A 21,247-nucleotide genomic window follows, 5' to 3' on the forward strand; every position below is an offset into this window, starting at 1 on the left:
TTGGTGGCAATTCACATTCCCAAACCTATCTCCTATAGCATTTTTCTCAGTAAGCAGATTCTGCTTTGTCATATTGAGTTTTGAAGCCATTATTTTTGACAACTGTACTAAAATGCAAAAGCAAGCCTCACAAGGTTAAATTGAGCTTTGCTTTATAGGACCATATATAAAACAAAGTTTCTCACACACTTCAGAACAACCAAAAAATGAAAGAAATGGGGGGTGCCCTATGGAGAATGCAGTATGCTGGGTTTTCATGGCTGGGGTCACCAGAGCAGGCCCACAGCCATGGTGGGACATTTGGGGGTGGCACCCCACCACTGACAAACCACTCATGTTTGTTGCCTAATCAGCAGGGTTACCAGGGCTTTTTTTTTAAAGTAGTCTGGGGGAGCAAGTAGACTAGGAGGATGAGTTGTTCTGGCTTCTGGGTAGAGCTCATTTTGGAAGCATCTAACATTCTTTGCCAAGTATTTCAGCCCTAACCACATTCCTTTCCCCCCATTTCCATCCTGCCTTCTAATGGGTCCTGTTCCCCACCACCACCCACCCAAACTGTTATAATTTTATCCCGTTCAAAGCACTCTTGGTGGATCAGATCAGATACAGTCTGGAGAACACCACAGCAATGCTAAATAGCAAGATATAAACAGAAATGTGTTGTAATCCTTTTATTTGTTTACTGACATAAACTTTGTAGGGCCCCTCCCATGCACATGTTTGCTGGAGGGCCCTCTGTTAGCACCCGCTAGGAAAAGAAGCAAGGAGAACATTTAATGTTAATATTAGAAGCTAAGGAGACACTTCCTAGAAGAGGCAAGGGCATCCGTAGGCTGACAGGTTCAATCGGCAAGTGAAAAAACATGTCCCTTAGCAATGCAGTCAATGTTGATCTCAGGGTCAATGGAGAGCTTAAGTAAGATCCCCCAAAGCATCAAGCTGGATACTGCATTGTGGAATGTGTTGACATTAGCTCAAGGAGAACATTCGCCCAAAGGAGCAAAATTAATCATTGCTCTTCTCTGGAGAAGCCATTCAGAAGTTTGAGTGAACATTTCTCATCATGCTGAGAATGATCTCCTCCCCCCCATCCTTCCACACCATGGCCCTTATTCCAGTCAAGGTCCACACAAATGGTATTTACCAATTTTTAAGGAGATCCTGTGATGGTTTTCCTATCATGTCATCTAGTTAGATCCTTAGGGTCTCTGAGTAATTAATTTTATGGCACGTCAATGTCTTATTCCAGCCCCCATTCCAGCAAGAAAGATGTTATGAAGCCAGAAACATGTATCTGTCACTAACAGCCACGTGAGCTATGCCACACTCTTACTAAAGAGTTGCTGCCACATAACATATTTTATTACTTGTCCTTGGCTTCAAAAAAGATGAGAACAAGGTACCAATAAATTGATAGTCTCCCCCCCCATTTACTAATAAAAAGGTTCCAGAAAGCAATTTCCCTATAATAAAAATGTATCTGTACTTGATTGATACAATGAAACTGTGATTTTTCTCTATACATTTGGATATTCAGTTGTTTAGAAGAATGAAATCAAATGTTAGAGAAAAGAGATTTGAAAATGTATTACTGTTAAGGGTGTTCGTACTTGTATTTATTCAGAATAATTGGAGGGTACTTGCTGTCGATTTGCTATGTGGAGAAAAAGAATGAGCAAAGCTCACGTAGAAAGTACTCTTGGACCAGGTCCTTATAAATGGCTGTTGTATGGAACCGGGCAGAGTGGTATTGGTGCAGACAACGGGAAGATCTCACTTCTGATCAGCTAAGATTCCAGAACTGCCAGAGAAGTTGCTCTCAGTCTAACAGGATGTATTTCTTTGTGCTCTGTCTTTCCTTGTACTTTAACCTTTTTCACTTTTTCAGTCTCCTTGGTCTCTGATCTTTCTAGCTGCCTGCCAACCTCTGCCTGGCTTATCTGTTCCAATTGTTTGATGTTCTCGGACGATTGTCTTATGGCTTCTCTAGGGGCAACTGACATACCTGCTCTCATGACAAAGAGGCAGATCAGTTTTGAACCAGGCACCTGAGTTCTAGGGAAAATTGGAAAGGACTGGAATGCCAAGTCCATGGGTAACTTTCAGGAGATACAACAAATTAATTCAGTGATTGTAGAGCCTTGTGTTGGAAACAAATATGCAACACTTGCTGCTTTTGGCATGCAGCCCCATCCTACTGAACTTTTGGGACTGAAAAGGAGAACCATTTTCTATTTTCACTCAAAATTCTCTGTACATATCTGTGGCACAACTATTTCCATCTTGAAAACTACTTCCAAGATTATTGGAACAAACCACATCTGGGGAGCTTCTTTTCAGTTAGATCCATATAATCCTAGCATAAAATACCTTTTCCTAGCACCCTAGTCATAAATACAGTACTTAGAAGACCCACTGAAATTGGTTGGATATATTTCCAAGGAAGGTGTATGCTGCAAATATGTGGTGTTTCAAAAAATTAAATTACATCTCAAGCATTAGTGTTGTTAAAGCTGCTCTTTTTGCTTTATCTACTTGGCAGTATCTATAGTTCTCCAGTAGAGAGTTCGTAAAAATGTAAGTGAGGCTATTTCAGTGAATGGAATCCACCTCCAAGACTGCATGTGGCCTGCTGATTGGCATGATATGTTTTGATACACAGTAATGGGCAGAATTGAGTGCAATCATATTCTGCTATACAATTCACATTGGTTGAAATCTTGCTGTTGCAGCTAATGGATGTGCTATACCTCAAATACTGGGTGTTAAATGCTTCAGTTTCCCCTGCTTTCCAGCAATTCCTATAGGAATCTTTTCAGAATTGTTCACAATATGATACATATCCCTTGGATGAAAAGTTCATAGAACTTTGCCCCTTTAAAGTTCCATGTGCTGGAACAACACTGGTGCATCCTGGAACTGTCTGGAATGACTTGTAATGGATGTTTATAAAAAATACTCATAGCTCATGTGAATCCTTTCAGCATCGATATTTAACATAGGACACATGACTATTATTGTTGTAGAAGCATTGCTGGAGTAAACCCATGGAACTGGGAGAGAAGAAAAGTCCCATGTTCTCTCTTCCTCTGGTTCATTGGTGTCTGACAAAATTGATGTCTGACACCTGGAAGGTAATGTTATGTCACTCTCCAAGCATTCAGCAATACAAGATCTTGAGGAAAGCTTTGCGGAACTCGCTGTTGAAGGTGGTATAGATGATGGGGTTGAGGGCACTGTTTACATAGCCAAGCCATATAGTGGCTCCATACAATTCTGGGGAGATGTGACAGGCTTGGCAGTGGGTGTTCAATATATGTGTTAAGAAGAATGGCAGCCAGCAGACTATGAACGTCCCTAGGATTAAAAGAGAATGAGAGTTCATCATTACTTTTGCTCAGCCCAGCTCTAAATTCTTCCTCACACAAATTGCATATCCCAAGTCACCCTCCTGTGAGCTAACTCAGATGATCAGACTGGCACATTGAAAGTACATGGTGAACAAAACTCTGCAGAGTTTTGCATTACAGTGGAGGTATCGTGATTGCCATTCACCCTTTCAGATTCTTTTGGCTGTTTCTTAGAACCAACGTGGTAGAATGGCAGAGCGTTGGACCAGAACTGGGGAAAGGCAGGTTCAAATCCCCCACTCTGCCATGAAACTCACTGACAGTGTCATCCTCCACAGTGGAGTTATGCCTTTCTAAGTCCACTGAAGGCAGTAGGCTTAAAGGGATGTAACATTCTGCCTTAGAATGACACTCAGAGGGTTGTTCTGATCATGAAATGGAGGAGAGTAGAACCACGTGGCCATGAGCTACTTGGAGGAAGGACAGGATAAAAACAAATGCCATAGATTTGTGCTCATGTGTGGATGTTCTTGAAGGAGGAGTAAAAGTGGAAGAGAATGATTTAAAAACAGAGCACACACATTACTTTTACACTTGAATTACCGAATGTACTTCCAAAGGCTTTGTTTAGTGTCAACTATTAAATGCTCTTCTAGAGCCACTCATCAGCCTGCTTTCAGCGCAGAGTGGCACAGTAAAATGTGGGGTTAAGATCAACCTAAATGCATGGTGAAGCAACCACACAACCATAACTGACATATTTTAAAAAAATCTGACTTAGCTAAGTGAACTATCCCTAACGTTTACAGGGGACAATCTATCACCAGCTATTAGCCATGACAGACAATCTTCCAAAGCAGTATCTCACTGAATACCAGTCGCCTGGGAGGGGCATAGTGAAAGCGGTCTGTGATAGCTTGTTGACCACAGTAGGATACAGGAAACTGGATTAGAGGGATCTGTAGTGGATTTTAACGTTTTGTGTTTTGACATAGTAAGCCTCAGAGTTTGCTTTTAGGTTTTTGTGTAAATCTGCAAAAGTGCATTTTTCACTGTCCTAGCTAATTTATAATTTTCGGAATTGAGAAGAATGACATATGAATCGATGGCTTTATGCCCAGAATAAATCCTAGAACAAATGGAACTGAGATTGCAACAATTATTCTTTGGAGCGCTCAGAGGTGTCTAACATCATGCCTTTGGAGAGAACAAATCAGACAGTTGAATAAAGTCATGTGAGGCTCATGTACTTATGTCTACATAAGATAAAGGTAAAGGTAAAGGATCCCTTGCTCGAAAGCCAGTCGAATCCGACTCTAGGGTTGCGGTGCTCATCTCCGTTTCAAAGCCGAAGAGCCAGTGCTGTCTGAAGACGTCTCCGTGGTCATGTGGCTGGCATGACTAAACACCAAGGCGCACAGAACCTTCCCACCAAAGTGGTACCTATTTATCTACTTGCAATTTCTTGCTTTCGAACTGCTAGGTTGGCAGGAGCTGGAACTAGAGACGGGGCACACCTTAAAATCCTGAATCACATAGACCTGGTTTATGGTGAGAATCTCTTATCTTTTCTGAAAAGACTTGTTAAGAACTTTAGAAACTGCATTTTAAAATGGTAGGTAGGAGAAAGGATGACATATATGCATCCTTATTTATAATCTCATTTATGTATTCTAGTGTTTTCACTATGATTGTGATGTTTATTTTATCTGTTCAAAGATAACTAGGGCAATTTAAAATAAAGTTCTTAAAAGGCAACCCTGAGGGATCATTGGCTAGAGCAGAAGATTTTCACCAAGACATGAAATAAATAAACTTCTGACCTCTTTGGTCAGAAGATGGGTACCTGTGCAGAATCATAATTGAAAAGACTGATTCATCTTCATAAAGCCTCATGGGTAATGCATTGCTTTGAAACAGGCAGACTTCTGGTTTCCAAGTGCCTGTTTTAAGCAATGACCACACACACACACACACACACAGGTGGCAGAAACTCCATAACAGATCCTTGCTTTGATGCAGTAGGGGTTTTTCTTTATTCTTTTGAATTCAAATTTGCAAGCATTTATGTGAGTTTATCCAATATAGATTTTGCATAGAAGATGTATGTAAAGTCACCCAATTTTTTAAAAGTCAGAACTGCATGGAGAAAAGGCTGCATTATTACTTCCATGCCTGCTGTTTCTGCCCTTACAAGCTGTTTTTCAACCTATAGCAGAAAACACACAATACCCATATTGTTTTCCCCATGGGTGGAAAAGGAGCTGTGTATCAGCTTTGAGTAGGAAAGCAGATGAGAGTTACTTAGCTCACCACACTCCTCTTTCAACCAAATCCACAGCAGCTTGCCATTAAAAACAAGTTAGGAAGCTGTAATGCATGTCTCCCTTGCACCATCTCCTTTGAGCCTTAATTGCTCTGCAAACTGCTCTTTCGAGGGGGAGGAAATGTCTCTACTTACCCAGAACTATAGCTAGCATTTGGGTGGCCTTCCTCTCTCGGAGCTGTATTATCCGATGCTGCTGGGATGGAAGTCTCAAGGAGGTTGCCGTTTGGCCATTGTTGAGTTTGCGCACTTCTAAGCAGGAGGTTTTCCTCCTGATCTTCAGGTCAATAGCCTCTTTATCCTCCACAGTGGAGATGGAAGCTTCATGACAGAAACTGCAGTATTGCTGCAATTCAGTTGGTGTCAGAGGCTTCTTTTCAGTAGACAGTTTCTGGTCAGAACTCTTCAGCTGCAAGCAACATGAGAGGGCATCCGGAGGCCTCTGGTGTAAAGCTTTTATCTCTGTATGTTGCTGAAAAACAAGAGGCCACAGTCAAGACAGGAACACATTTATGATCTATGACGCCTCATAGAAGAAGGCTCTGACAAGCCCTTCCTTTTCAATACCTAGGTGAATGGGTTCAATCAATAAAAGCAAAGGTAAAAGAGTTGGGGAAGTTTTAGTTTAGAAAAAAGATGACTAAGCGGTGACAGGATACAATTATGCATGGTCTGGAGAACATGGAGAGAGAGAGAACGCTTTTCTTCCTCTCCTGTAATGCGAGAATTCAGGGGCATTCAATGAACTTGACGGGGAGTAGGGATGCTACTTATCCAGGGAAACTGCACATTTTGCCACAAACACATTTAATTCTCAAACTGACTGTATCTGAGAGTGGTGATCAGATGTGAACAAATCACTCAGTCTGTGTGGTTCATGATGAGCAGCTAGAAATGCCTGCCAAATCGATTTGTGTTAGGTTCTCCCAAAACTATACTTATGCAAAGACACTGCCGATTCAAACTGATCTGTAGCCATTAGCTCCACTAAGGACTTTGTAGATGGACAGCAAAGGGCCTTCACTGATGGCTGATCTATATGATTTGTGAGTGGTTGGATGAGTGATTTAATTGTCTATTTAAACAATTAATAGAGCTCTATCGGGCTGTGTGAGAATGCATGTGAAAAGCCAATTGTGCTGTAAGGAATATAGTAAAACCAACCTGTAAACACTGAGGAACAGATGGATGAACTATCAAACTGATTGTCAAAAAAAGAGGTCTCTGTTCACAACCAGAGAACAGGATGCAAATCCAACCAGCCTCCCTGGAGAGGTTGTTCTATAATCACGGGGCTGCCATTCAAAAGGCCTTCTCTCATGTACCCACAAAACAAGTTTATTTGATTGATGAGATAGTCATGAAGGGTTCTCACTATGATCTTAATTCCTGGGCAGAAACATATGGTTGAAGACAGTCCTTCAGATAAATAAAACAGCAGTCCAGTGGCACTTTAAAGACTAACAATTCATTGCAGCATAAGCTTTCATTAAGCTTGCATCATCACATCTAGACACTGGGCATCTGTTTTGTCTCTGTGCTGTGGCCTAACATGGCTACCCATCTGGAATTATCTATCATGAAATGGTGTCCATACCAAGCTTGTGCTTATTGTGAAGTCAGAAGCTTCCAGCCAGTGGAGTGAAGCTTTATACCTTCATTTTATTTCCACAATGTTGTAAAAACTGCACAGCTGGCAGTATATTGAAGTAGGGGACCTAGAGTATTTGTACAGCATGAAAGCTGCAGGGCAGAATTATTGGCACTGATACCGTTGTGTGGCAGCTCTCATTGGGGCAGGCTTAGAAGACCTGATATTAGAACACTTGCATTCTAAAGAATGTATGGCTCCACTGAAATTAGCAGTGAGAAGGATTAGTCATAACCCAAATTAACAGTTGAGGCTACGTGTTAGGGTTGCCAAGTGTATCTTCGCCGGGAGCGGGGGGCTCCCAGCCGGTGTCTTGTGCGTGCGCGTGCTTCGCGCGTGCCGCACACATGTCACCCGGAAGTGATGGAAGGACACCAGGCACACTGGGGGCAGGGCCACGGCCATATAAGGGAAAACCATAGAGTTTTCCCTTGTATGGCTGTGGCCCCGCCCCCAGCGTGCCTGGCGTGCCCACGTCACTTCCTGGTGACGCGCACGCGGGGGTGGGGTTCCCCCGGGGCCTGATTCCGCGGTGGTGGAAATCGGGCCTCCAAAGCGGGGGTTTACCCGCCACCCGCCACCACTTGGCAGCCCTACTACGTGTACTTTTAAAACTCTGACTGCCTGAGCTATCTTGGTCATGAGCTCTATGAAAATGCTAATGATCATCTGTGATCCCAATGGAGATTTATGCTGTCTCATTAATCCCATTTAGGGTTACAAATCTTAACTAATAAATAAAATATCTGCTCCCCAAAGTAACTAATAACATTAGTGGTTTTAAGGAAAGTAATTTCTTTTCCTAAAGCTTGTTACTGCAGAATGGAGTCATTCCTGTTAGGAGACAGATGGTAAGTTTTTGTTATTTCCCCCCAAATATTTGAAATAAGCACGATAAAGCCATCATTGCTTGTGTCATGACTGGCCATTCCTTTTATTTAAAATATTTGTATCCTACCTTTACTTTTCAGAGCCTAGGGCACCTAACAATATATTGGTTTGGATCTCACAATCTGTTGGCAGGTGGTGTTGAAGGTTGCTGATCTTCCATTCCCCACAGCAGCCATTTCTGACCTGGGAAAGTTTATTCCCAGGATTGCAGGATTCCTGTGGAGTAACAGTCACACAGGTGAGAAGGTTGCCGTGTGTGTGTGGTGTGAGACAGGGGCAAAATCATTCCCTCCTGCCTCTGCAGTGAGTGCGGCTCAGCTGATGGAAGGGGAAGAAGGGAGTGATTATGCCCCCTCCCCCACAGCAGCCTCTCAGCCCATTTGGTTATTCCACCACATGAGTCCTGTGACTCTAGGATTAAACTCTGGGGAGCTGTGAAGGGGAAGTGGGGAAGACTGGCAGTCCTTATTTGGTTCTCACAAGGTCTGTGTAGTGGTTTGGATCCATTGTAGAAACCTAACTAATTAAAGAGCAAACCAGCCTACATACTAAAGCAAAACAGCTTGTATGTATGTATACATTAAATATGTATAATCCCATTATAAAAAAAAAACCATGGAAATTACAGTTTTGACAGTCATTCTTCTAAAACCCTGAAGTGAAGGAATCGCATGAGTTTCCACAGGTTGCTCTTTCATTAAGAACAGATCTATTATTTAATGGACCTAGAAGCCTGGGAGACACAGGAAATGACTGAATATGCCATAGGCATTGACTGTTTAAGACTAAACTGCATGTTAGATGAGAGATGCATGTATCCATCTCCTATTTTTTTAAAAAAATGAAAAACAGCTGCAGGATGCTGTGATCAGCAGTGGAAGAATGGTAGACAGAGCTGGTCTACTTAACCCTTCCCCTTTTAGCCATCTTTCTGCTTCAAATCACTCCCCTGTCTCCCTTGCCTTCTTCAGGAGAGATGATATGGGCATTCTCATCATTGCAGATGGAAAAGCCTAATTTTGAGGGAGGAAGTGGTCACGGGAAAATTACAAGCAAGCTTCCCACTACCATTTCTCTCCTCCTGATTCTAGTGCTATCAGCAACTTTTCCTTTTTTAAAATGGAAACATCTAGTGTGGCCTTATGTTATATCATTCCAGCTCTCTTAAAACATCCCATCCGACTTCAACTTAAGAGGCTCAGGTAGGAGGTGCTGTGAAAGACCTCTCCCTGAGACTCTGGAAAGCCATTGAGGAGAGAATAGTGACCCAAGGCAGCTTCGTGGGTGTTCAAGAATCTAAAACACTACTCAGAAAGATTACTATCCTGTTGTATTTTCTGCAGACTAATGCCACACTCTATTGAGACAGAGTGAAATTATAGGTACACAGTCTACAATTTTCATTCTTTGAGTCCTCATCAAATAAGTATTTACACACCCAGAGGATTGCAGTTCAGAAAATTGAGGTGCTTTCTTTTTCATGGCAACATGTCTCAACTCCTGTCCCTGTATAAGGGCAGAATGAAGCAGTGGGACATTCAGACTGAATTTCAGTGAGCATGCAGGTCACCATTTGACAAAATATTCAAACTGAGTAAGAGGGGATTGTGTATGGTACACTAGCAGTGACTGTTATGAGCCAAACAGATGAGAGCTGAAATGTACAGTACCCATAGAGTGACTGAGCGAGGCAAGGGAGGCAATGGGGGAAGGAAGGATAAAGTAATACAATGGGGAGCTAGAAGCTGGGAGTACTGGAAGTGAATAGCAGAGGGGTCATCCAGGGTGGGATCTGACAACCAATAATTTGGGGTAGGGTCAGAAAATCTAACCAGTATTGAAAGAGGGACACAGTTCTGTACCATTTTGGAAGCCCTGCTTTGACAAGTTAGTGCATGGCCGTACTTGCTGTTTATAACAGGCTTTGACACGCTGACTGCCTTGTCTTGTGAGGACTCGCTTCCGTTGTCTTTGCCTCAGCACGATGTAAATCCGGACATATAGCAGCAGGGTAACCAAGAAGGGAAGATAGAAGGACACCACAGAAGAGTAGATAACAAAGTTGGGATTGGATATGGAACAAATACTGGGATCTTCTGAAGAGAGAGAGGGCACAACTTCAGAAACCATGAAAATTGCTTGGTATACAGTATAGGCTGCATCTTAGGGCAATCCTATAAGTTTATTGATAGAAATTAAGCTCCTAAAATGAAGCTCAGGATCTGCAGTTTCTCAGCTTTCCACAGTTAAGTAATGTCTGAGCAAAGAAGAGCCTGAACCGTCAAAGCACTGAATATTAATTGTTTCAAATCACAACAGTAGACACCAATCTTTGATGATAAAGCTTGTATTTCAAGATACTGTTACATTACCTGTGGTGTTGAAGCCAAAGAGAAGAGGGCAGGAAACAGCAAATGCCAGCAGCCAGACCATTGCAATCATAACGGAGACCCTCCTGCAAGAGCTGGGCCCTGTGCTGTACTGATAATGAACAGGCATAACCACTGCAGTATATCTGCAAGGTGAACCGACTCCAATGGAAGGGTGATGGAGAGGCCGTTGTTACAGGAAGTGTATGGGAAAGGAGGAAGTGTGTGTGTGTGTGTGTGACAGAGAGAGAGAGAGAGGAAATGAAGAAGGGAAGAGAATGTTGTGATCATAATGCAAGAGAGTGCCACAAGAACAGAAGAAATATGTTGGAAATAATAGTGGAGAGCGGAAAGAAGAATGTGGGATTAAATTATAGAGATGAACAAGACAAGCAGAGTGGGAAAGAGAGTGAAGAAGGGACAGAAAAGAACAACAGAGAAGTAGATAGTTACTTACAGCTAATGGGAAGTGAAATAAAGGCTTAGCCTAGTCAACTAACGAGGGTAGGAGACTGATGCTTTCTTCGCCTGTGTGTTTGTGTGTCTATGTTGTGTCTGTTAGGGGCTGTGGGAGCAGATCAACAACCAAGCTGTGGCCGCTTCAAGTCACATTGTGTAGAAGTTGTTCCCATCTAGGGAAGTGACCTCAGGCTGCATGGTAGGAACTGGCCAGACAGAGGGGTAAATGATGGATTCAAGGAAATACACTTAGGAGTTAGCAATATAAAATAATATAAAATCAGCCTTCAAAGACAGCAATTTTGAGTGGATTCGTGAGTGCTTAACTCTTCTTCACTGACCATTTGCCTGCTCAAAATCACCCATCTGGACCCCATGGGGGAAACAGCTGGGATGATTCTAAGCAGGGAAATAGAAATGGGGAAAGAGATATATGCCCTCTTCCTTCTATGCTGCTGCTTCTCTTGAAAAACCAGAGAGTCTGAAGACGGCTCCTCATTAAAAATAAAATAAAAGGGAGAGAGCAATTGCTCTAGATTCTATGGAATGCCTTTCCTGACATAGTCACCTGGTGCTAACCTTGGTTTCTTTTAAATGCCAGGCAGCAATTTTGTTATTTATTAGAGCTTTACAGTGCAATCCTAAAAAGTTACAGCCTTTTAAGTCCATTAAAGTCAATGGATTTAGAAGGGTGTAACTGTTTAGGATTAGTACAGTCCCACAGAACAGTGTTATCTTCTTTTAGGATTGTATTTTTAATCTACGATTTTTAGATCTTGGTGTGGTTTTTTAGAATTGTATTGTCTAGATTTATTTTTTTCTCGTGATTTTAAATGCTATTTTTTAGATATCCTGGACATCAGTACAACTGAAATCTGTGATACAATTTTTAAAAAGTAATACAACAAAAATTAATATTACTTGCGTACACAAGTAACGTGTAATTTGCCTCTGAGATCTGCTTTGCTTCAAAACTATAAAAACAATCACAGGCCCATTGATCATTCCCTGGACTTATTCTGCTACAAAGATACAAGTTGGGAAGTTGATGTGTGATACATGTCAGAACAATTTCACAATATATTGAGTTTAAAAAAAATAAATACAGCGTTTCAATTTAGTACATTCAAAAGGCAGCATAAAATAAAAGCATCCAAACAATATTATAGTGTAATATACATTTTTTAAAAAATCCTAATATTAAAAAATCAGCAAAAGTCTTACAGCAGAAAAAGAAGTAAATCCAGGGTTGCCAGGTCTGCATTGGAAAATACCTGGAGATGTGGGGGTGGAGCCTGAGGAGGGTGGGGTTTGGGGGGGGAGACTTCACTGGGGCATAGTGCCATACAGTTCACCTTCCAAAGTGGCCATTTTCTTCAGGTGAACTGATCTCTGTCACCTGGACATCAGTTTTAATAGCGGGAGATCTCCAGCCACCACCTGGAGGTTGGCAACCCTAAGTAAATCCCAAAGGCACCCCAATCAGCACCATCTTTGTTTACAAAACAGTGACAAAAAGGGATTTCCCCCATGGTTGTCTTTTTTGGGGGGGGGGGCATTTTTTGTGCAAAACTGGTTCAGTTTACCACCTGATTTCTGCACATATTTTTGTGCCTTTAATTTTCATTTCTTTTTTTCTGTTAGTTTTTCCATTTCTTTTGACACCACTTTCACCCCAATCTTTTCCTGGAAGCTGATTCTGAGGTGCCTTTTTCCTCATGTGTAATGTTTCTGTTGGTTTTCTTTGTCCTATGTACTCCCACAGATTCCTATGCACTCCCATGCACCTCCATCCCACTTTTTGATGATTGAAGAGGAGTTTTTATATCCCACTTTCCTCTGCCCTAAGGAGACTCAAAGCAGCTTACTATCTTCTTCCCTTCCTCTCCCCACAACAGGCACCTTGTCAGGTAGGTGGGGCTGAGAGAGTTCTGAGAGAACCCAGCAGGCTACATGTGGAGGAGGAGTGGGGGATTAAACCCAGTTCTCCTGATGAGAGTCCGCTGCTCTTAACCACTACACTATGCTGACTCTTGATTGGACTGTTGTCTGCATCAAATCACTCCCTCTCCTCCTCCCCTGCCCTGAAGACAGGCTTATATCATGGAGATACAAGGGGAAAGGCATATCTCCACAAGTGAAGGAGCTAGAGACTTAATTTTTAAAAATGAAAACTGGGAATTCAGGGAATCTGCTTAACCTATCATTACAGCAGTACATTGATATATTGATATTTTAGTGCCTTTTTAAAAAAATGCAGCTATGATTTCGATATATAAGCATGCACAAAAAATAAAGGGTGTGTGTGTTACTGTGATGCCACTGATGACGACAGCACCCTCCCTTGAAAATCCTCATTATTTAAGCCATGTGTGGAAGAAAATAATCTGGCTCCACAACTGTGAAAACACAGAGGGAGTGCAGGCGTGTAGAGGAACCAGGCCCAAACTGATTCCAGTGCTTTTGGATTGACTCCCAAGAAAATAAGGAGCAACTCAAGCATGCAGAAAATCCCAAAGGAAGGTAGACATGTATCCTGCAGATGAGTATTCCAGAGGACCAAAGCTAAAACAGAAAAGGCCCTGCTTCTTATACAAAGCAGTCCATATCAACTAAAACTTGAACTAAGACTTGGCTTGTCAAGTTTTGGCAAAGGTGTGACATGGCGCTCAATAAGCCGTCTTTACTACATAATAAGCCTAGCACATTCAACTTCAACCTGTTCCCCCAATATCAGAAAATCTCCACCTCCCATCCTACCTTACTATCATGACTCTTTAGTTCTTACCTGTCAATGCTGATAGCACAGAGATTCAAAATGCTGGCTGTGCACATCATTACGTCCATGGTTACAAATATGTCACAGCAGACACGGCTGAAATTCCAAACTCCTCCCGTCACCTGAATATTAATCACAAAGTGAAATGAAGACTAATATGCAGCAGTGACAGCTTCCTCCACAGAGTAGTGAAATTACTGAACAAACATCTCACGGACCTTTTGAGAGACAAATATGGTTATTCTCTGTGTCACAGACCAAAAAACCCTGTTCTGCCATATAGCACTTGAGAGGCTTGCCCACACCATCACAAAAGTGAAAGGAAAATGTAGGGACCATCCTTCCCACTGATGAAGGCAAGTGGGGAAAATAATAAGCAGGGGAAACTGGAATTTTAAAAATTCTATTCTGCAATATCACAACAAAGTAAATGCTATGGAAACTGAATTGCATCTGATATAGCATGTAGATAAGGAATAAGGAATAGGTATGTGGCACAACAAATAAAAGTTTTAGCTGTTGATTTGTTGTTTATAGGATAATCAGAAGGGGAGGGGACTGCCATCTTGCCTAGATTTCTGTCATACCAACATCCCGATTTCTTGAACTTTGAGCCACATCACACACTATTGTTGGAAGAAAAGGATGGATTCTAGAGGATAATGGCTAAAGACCTGGATAAACATACAGTACAATCCTAAACAGAGTAGCTTGTGCCCATCTTAAATGAAAGCTCCTAAATTCTAAAGTCCCCCCCCCATATTTCCTTTCTCACTGTGTGCTGCTTCAGTAGTCCGGTTAGGTAGAGAGGAAACAGGAGACAGACTGATTTCTACAAAGACTGCAGAGTGACTCTTCTGTTCAGAACATAAAGCAAGCTTGTCCTAGCACAAAATCAAATCATTGGGAGTACTCATGGAAATGCAGCAGGGAGCAGAAAGTAGATGAGTGCAGTCAGTCCCATCACAGTAAAGGCAATCAGACCATTTGCTGTGCCCTCCTAAAATGCATTACACCCTTCTACGCCTATTGATTTCAATGGATTTGGAAGGATGTGACTCGATTTAGGATTGTACCATGAGGTACTAAATTAACACAGGCTTACACTTAATTCACACTATGAAACACTGAGCCTTGGGTCCTATGGAAACAATTTTTGCCAACAGAAAGGAGGGCTGATTTTCACTGATTTGTTCCCTCATACTGCAGACTTCAGACTCCCTCCTCCCACATGCTGTTCCTGAGGTTTCCTGTCCATCAGCAGTAGCATTTCAGAAATCATTTCGGGATGTAATGGCAGAAGAGGAGCAAAGAAGTTCTTTTCCACTGATAGAAATTATGGGATCCAAACCTGTGACGACTTTAACCACAGAGTTTTGAGTTTATTTCCTGAGCTGCTGAGAACTCTACAAGGGTGTGAGGGGAAAGATTCTTAACTGCTCTTGTAAGTAAGGATAGGTACCAATGTATATGACTAGGCCCTCACTCACTTTGGACCTTAGGAATCCACAACCTCTCAGAGGATCTGTTTTTCAGCCAGTTAGTGGGGGTTTGTTCAGCCTATACTACTTTCCTGAAAATGTGATTTCTTTGATACTGGATTCCATCTCCTCCCAATTTTTGCGAGCAAAGAAACTTTTCAAAGAAAATACCTATCCAAGGCCCTGTTCACATGCATGAATGTCAGGCGGAGTATACGGGCGCGATCACAAGGACACATCTGGGAAGTGTAGCACACCCATCGCCAACCCGTAGCATCCGCCCAAAGATGGAATACCTATGTGTGATCGCTCAAGTGTGCTCCTCTTGCCGTGTTGACGCGTGCCAACAAACAAAACCCCACTTTGCTGCTGCAGCATCTGATCACGTTCTGGCGTGTTAAATTGCTCCGGCATGAAAAGCCATGCCTCCCCCCCACCCCGCGTTATCTGGCCCGTGTGACCGGGGCCTAAATCCATTACTTTCCCTCTTATGCAATTCTGTTAATCTGCCTTTTAAGAATGAAGCTCCGGGCGACCCGGCAACGCCGCTGGTTGCCGGGGGCTGTTTTGCCGCCCCGAGGAAGGCGGGCAGCAACAGCCATGATGCCTTGCATCGTGACATGGGCAGGGGGCGGAGCCAGCTTGGATAAGCCACCTGGCTCTGCTCCCGCCAGAGGAGAGTTGCTCCGACGTGCTCGCCCACCCTCCTGCCCTGTTCTTAGTGTAGGCTACGGCCGGTTGCCTATTGGGGCCAGGTAGGAATTTTTCGCTTTTACCCAATATTGGCTGAATGGGTGGAGGTGTCTTTGCCTACCTTGCACTGGGAGCAGTGGAGGGAATAGTTGGTGGTGGGTTGACACCTAAATAGGCTGGTCACTTGGCAGGTTGATGCGGGCAAGAAACCGGAACCGGTGAGCACCTTATGGCATTTTCCCCATTAGGGAACAGGGGGGTCATCAGGAACTGCCTTCGGATTTCCAAAGTCCAGGGTGGGGAATGGTGATCACCTCCTCTGGGAACCTCTTAGGGTATGCTCCTCTCTGCAAGCTGCAAGGCTTCAGGGGTAGGCGCTCCTAGGTGGCGACCAGTTTGCTGGGCTGCTGGTCATGAGCCAGACCGATGGCTTTGGACCGGAGCTGGGTGACCCGCCCGAGAAAAGGGCAAGGAGGTTGGTCAGGGGAGTGACACCTGCCTTGCCTGTTCCGTGCTCGCTTAGCTGGTCCCTTGCCGCAATGTTGTGTTAAATAGTTAATAAAGTGGCCCTTGTTTACTTACAAACTGTTGTCTGTCCGTTATTCCCTCTGGGGGGGGGGCAACAGAGTCTGCACTGTGAGGTAAGAAGCAGATTATTTCACTGAGTTGGCTTCTGAGGGGCTTAATTTACCTTCAATGGTTTTCATGAAAAAAAAAATCACTAAGTTGTACCATGACCAAAAGAAGGTTCCTGAGGCAATAGAAGGCCTAGCTGAAAGCAATTTAAAATACTGAGTACACACATAAAATAGGACCGTGATTCAGTGATACATCACATGAAGCACTGGCTGTTGGCCTATGGAAATGACTTGCAGAGAAATGGGAGATCTCTCTGCTTGTCACTGGTTTTCAATAATAACAATAAATAGTAAATTTGAATGAGTGATTGAAAGAGGCATCATCTGTTCAGTTGTCCTTATTAGTTCTATAGCCCTGGGTTTGATTTGCTCATCATTATTCATTATTGTTTTGTTTCGTGCCAGCTTTACCATAGCGAGAGGTCCTAGTCTGTTATTAGACAGAGATTTGTTGCTGTACCATATAAAAAGCCCCAATTTGCTACTTGGATATAAACAAACCAACAAAAGATAAAACTAGAACATGCTTATTAGAATGTCAATAACCCCTCCCCACAATATTTTGCCAGGCCCAGAGCGATTTTGCATCTAAATAGCTTGTCTCTCACTGCATGCCTTTAGAAAATCAGACTTTGATAACATTATGCTCCAGTTCCAGAGGGGCAGTTGTGTTGATCAATTGTAGTCTTGGGGCACCTTAAAAACTTAACGGATTTTTCTTGCATAAACTTGCTTGGATTTGAGCCCACTTTGTCAGATGCCATTCCTTGGCACAGAGAAATGTAAAACTTATGAAGGAAAACGTTGAAGATAGTAGGGTAAAAGGGCTACAAATTGCAGAAAATACAGGATGTGATATAATTGTATAAAATTAAAATGTAAATAAGGCCATTCTCAGTAGCAGTAACTGGTGAAAATTAATTTCCCTAGTTTAGCCAAAACCAATCAACACCTAGAATGGCAGAAGAAACCCCAGATCATTGTTCAAACCTCAGACAATGCATTCAGAGGCTTGATGAATTCTAATTCAACAGTTTCACATTGGAATTGCCCTTTGAAATTATTTTGTTGGGAAATGGTGGCTTCTAAATCAGTAACAGAGCATTGTGGGAGAGTGAAGTGTTCTCCCAGTGATTTCTGAATGCTCCCACTTTTATGTCAGAATTGTGTCAATTTCTCCCTTTATACAGAAAACTGTTTGTCCTATGTGGAGAGCAGAAGTGCACTGTTGTCATGTGGTTTTATTTATCACACTGCAGAATGGAAATGTGGATATTATCAAGCCTTGCAATATATTAGGGTTGCCAGCACTTGGGGCAGAAATACCTGGAGATTTGTTTTTTGGGGGGTAGAGCCTGGGGAGGGCATGGTTTGGGGAGGGGAGGGACTTCAGTAGGATAAAATGCCATAGAGGCTACCCTCAAAAGGAGCCATTTTTTGTGGGGGAACTGATCTCTATTGCCCGCAGATCAGTTGTAATAGCAGGAGATCTCCAGGCCCTACCTGGTGGTTGGCAACCCTAGCAATATTGGGACAGATTGGCATCTGGCTTTGTTGCAGAATACAGTTCCAGAGTTTATGTCTCCCTTAGGTTATTAGGTGTCATGTTGCTGTTGGCAAGAGGCTGTTTTAGATTAGGGGCATATACGTAAGCAAGGAAAGGCCTACCACCTGAGGCCTATGAGAAAGAAGCCCAGGTCAGGCTGTAGACCATTGATGATCCATTTGACTGACTTGAGCTGAGAGCTGTAACTGACTGCCAGTGGTATTCTGTTGATATCGCTTTTGAATCTGTCTGTAGCAGACTATTTCTGGGTATCAGTCTTATTTGGTCAGTCTTTTTCACTCAATCTGTTTAGTATTGTAATCCCAAGAATGCCTAATATAGATCTCTCAAATGGGAGCTTCTGTCCAAGGAATTGAAGCAGTTGCGCTGGTGATTCCTGGCCCAAAAGATATCCAGCTGTTCTCCACCAAAGCCAGGGCCTCAGTGCAGTTCCGCAGGGCCTGCAAGACAGAGATGTTCTGCTGGGACTATGGTTGAGGACAGCAATGGTTTGTCTTTGAGCTTGGCCTCCTCTACTCCTCCCCTCCCCCCCTTCATGGGGAAGGGTATAAATTGATATCCAGCACCATCTGAATTAGTTGTGATTGTTATTGTTTTAACTATTTTAACTGTTTTAAACTGAATTTAACTATTATTGATTAATTCAGTGTTTCCTCTAAGCTTCACAGTGCTGTGAGCAGAAATTCTACCTCGTGGGCGAAAAAAGTTAGTAGCATTAAAGTTGTGAGCCCACCCAAGTCTACTATATTGGTAGACCTGGCCTCCAGAGAACAGGTCTACCCGTCCCTTTCCAGTATAGTGGTAGACCTGGCCTCCAGAGAACAGCTCTGCCCACTTCTTTCCACTATATTGGTTGACCTGGCCTCCGAAGAACAGCTCTGCCCACCTCTTTCCACTATATTGGTTTATCTGGCTTCCAGAGAACAGGTCTACTCACCCCAGTCCACTATATTGGTAGACCTGGCCTTGGCCCGTCACCTTGTGCTGAGCCTTAGAAAACATACTAGCTCATGGGGGGGGGGCACTCTTGCAGTCTACTGGGTTTTTTTTTGTGTGTGAAATATGACAACCAGCATTACAGGTCAAGTATAACAGAGGAGGAACAATCACTGTCAGAACCCTGCCTAACCTAACAAACAGGAAGTTGCTTGCCCAAACTACTTATTTATTCAGATATTTATATCCCACTTTTCCCAAACTACTTATTTATTCAGATATTTATATCCCACTTTTCCCTGTGACTCAAGGCAACTTACAAATCATACTGAAAAGCACAATAGGGTTGTGCAAAAAAACAAAAGTTTTTTTCCTGGCTCCATTGTAGCCTATGGGGGGGGGACCATTATACTCAATAGGCCCTATAAGCTATAATGGAGAATCGATCTGGGGCTCGGGGGGGGCTTGTTTTTTAAGGTAGAGGCACTAATTTGCAACATAGCTCCTGGTGCCTCGCCTCAAAAATCCCCCCATGTTTGAAGAAGATTGGACCAGGGAGTCCAATTCTATGGGTCTCAGAAGGAGGTGCCCCCATCCTCCATTGTTTCCAATGGAGGGGAGGAAGATTTTGTGTGCACAAGCAGAAACATCTGTGCTAGTAGCTAAAATTTTGTGCGCCAGCACCCCCTAGCACAGCTTAGATACAACTATGATTAATATATGTATTTATTAAAATGTTGTACACTGCCCTGAGCCCTCCAGGGGAGGGCAGTCTATAAGTTAAATAGATAGTAAATTATAGACAAGAGATTGTGAGCTTTACTTGGAATGGTAACCGAAAGCATATTGATATGTACAGCAGCCAGTGGCTTTCCAGCATGAGGCAATGTGTAAGAGTACATCATTGACTTGTACACTGCTGTCCAGAAAATGGAACAGTTCACACAACCAGTCAATTGTTTGAACAATTACACAACTACATGATGGATGAAGGATGGGAATAAAAGCACATAAAATAGAAAAACTCCTTCCACAAAGGTAACACTCAGAAACTTGTGTGTGCCCTATTTCAGCAGACAGTTTCAAAAAAAGACTCCAGTGAGCTGCTGAGTTGGAATTCAGATACAGATTTGATGCAATCAGACTTGGGCTCAGTGGGGACTTTTTATGGCTAGTTCACTACTGAAAGTAGTGGTTTATCCTTATAGTTTTAGGAACCCTATTCAGAATTATCCTACTTTGCCAATTCATCAACGTGTGGGTATAGTCCACACCAAGCGGATCTTTTAGTCTTTTGATGGGATCTTGTTTTCATCTGTGCTTTGCAATCTAATGCAGTGCACCTTGTCCTGGGAAACTGCTTTTCTGACCTCTCTTCCTACCAAACCGTTTTTGGTAGTTCTGTGTATAAATCTGTCAAATGAACATAACATTTTGTCTGTGTGATGAAATGAGCTCTAGTTCATGAAACATATTGCACAATAAGAGTGTTAGTCTTTGAGGTAGAAAAGAGTCGTTTTGGAATAATTCTAGAAGTCACTGTGTGGATTAGCTTTGTGTGCAAGGATTCTATGCAAATTTCATCTGTAGGACTGGTGGGAGGGAGGGGGGAATTCTTACCAAGATGTAAGGGACCAGTCTTGGATACATGAGCTGTAAGCACTTTGTGAAGAATGCAGGAAATAAATACTGCAAATGAATATTTATGACTGTATTGCAAATCAGAAAAGGCTAACAGTTGTCATGGTTACTTTGCATAACTTTTATAATAATTCTAACAATATTATCAAGCCACTCAACTTGTTCTAAGCAAAAAGATTGGTGTCTTTGGCGTGCACCCTTAGTAAATAGGTCATTTAACTCGTTTATAACAAGTTACTGAGCAGCATGTAGATAGTCATAATTACAGGTGTTGCTGAGTCACATGCAGTCTGGAAGGCAGGTGAGCAAAGCCCATCCATTCTCCCTAAGTGGCATCCTTGCCCCCAGAGTGCCATATTTTAGATCACACTAGAATACTTATAGATTACTGCTCTTGGAGCTGTTTGCTAAAGCCATGAGATGATGATGATGATAATAATAATAATAATAATAATAATAATAATAA

General features: G+C 42.6%; 1 protein-coding gene across 1 annotated transcript in view; it reads right to left on the reverse strand.

Annotated features, from left to right (window-relative positions):
- Positions 1-3,160: 3,160 nt before the first annotated feature.
- The window catches only part of DRD3 (dopamine receptor D3), a 23,757-nt gene continuing 5,670 nt past the window's right edge, over positions 3,161-21,247 (reverse strand). Inside the window, exons 2-6 of the mRNA XM_015413573.1 lie at positions 13,835-13,947; positions 10,591-10,733; positions 10,124-10,314; positions 5,812-6,148; positions 3,161-3,357 (exon numbers count right to left, since the gene is read on the reverse strand). Of these exons, the coding sequence (XP_015269059.1) occupies positions 3,161-3,357; positions 5,812-6,148; positions 10,124-10,314; positions 10,591-10,733; positions 13,835-13,947 (981 nt within the window). The remainder of the gene's footprint in view (positions 3,358-5,811; positions 6,149-10,123; positions 10,315-10,590; positions 10,734-13,834; positions 13,948-21,247) is intronic.

The sequence above is a fragment of the Gekko japonicus genome, unplaced genomic scaffold (genome assembly GCF_001447785.1).
Source record: "Gekko japonicus isolate JY-2015 unplaced genomic scaffold, Gekko_japonicus_V1.1 scaffold273, whole genome shotgun sequence".
Lineage (NCBI taxonomy): Eukaryota > Metazoa > Chordata > Lepidosauria > Squamata > Gekkonidae > Gekko > Gekko japonicus.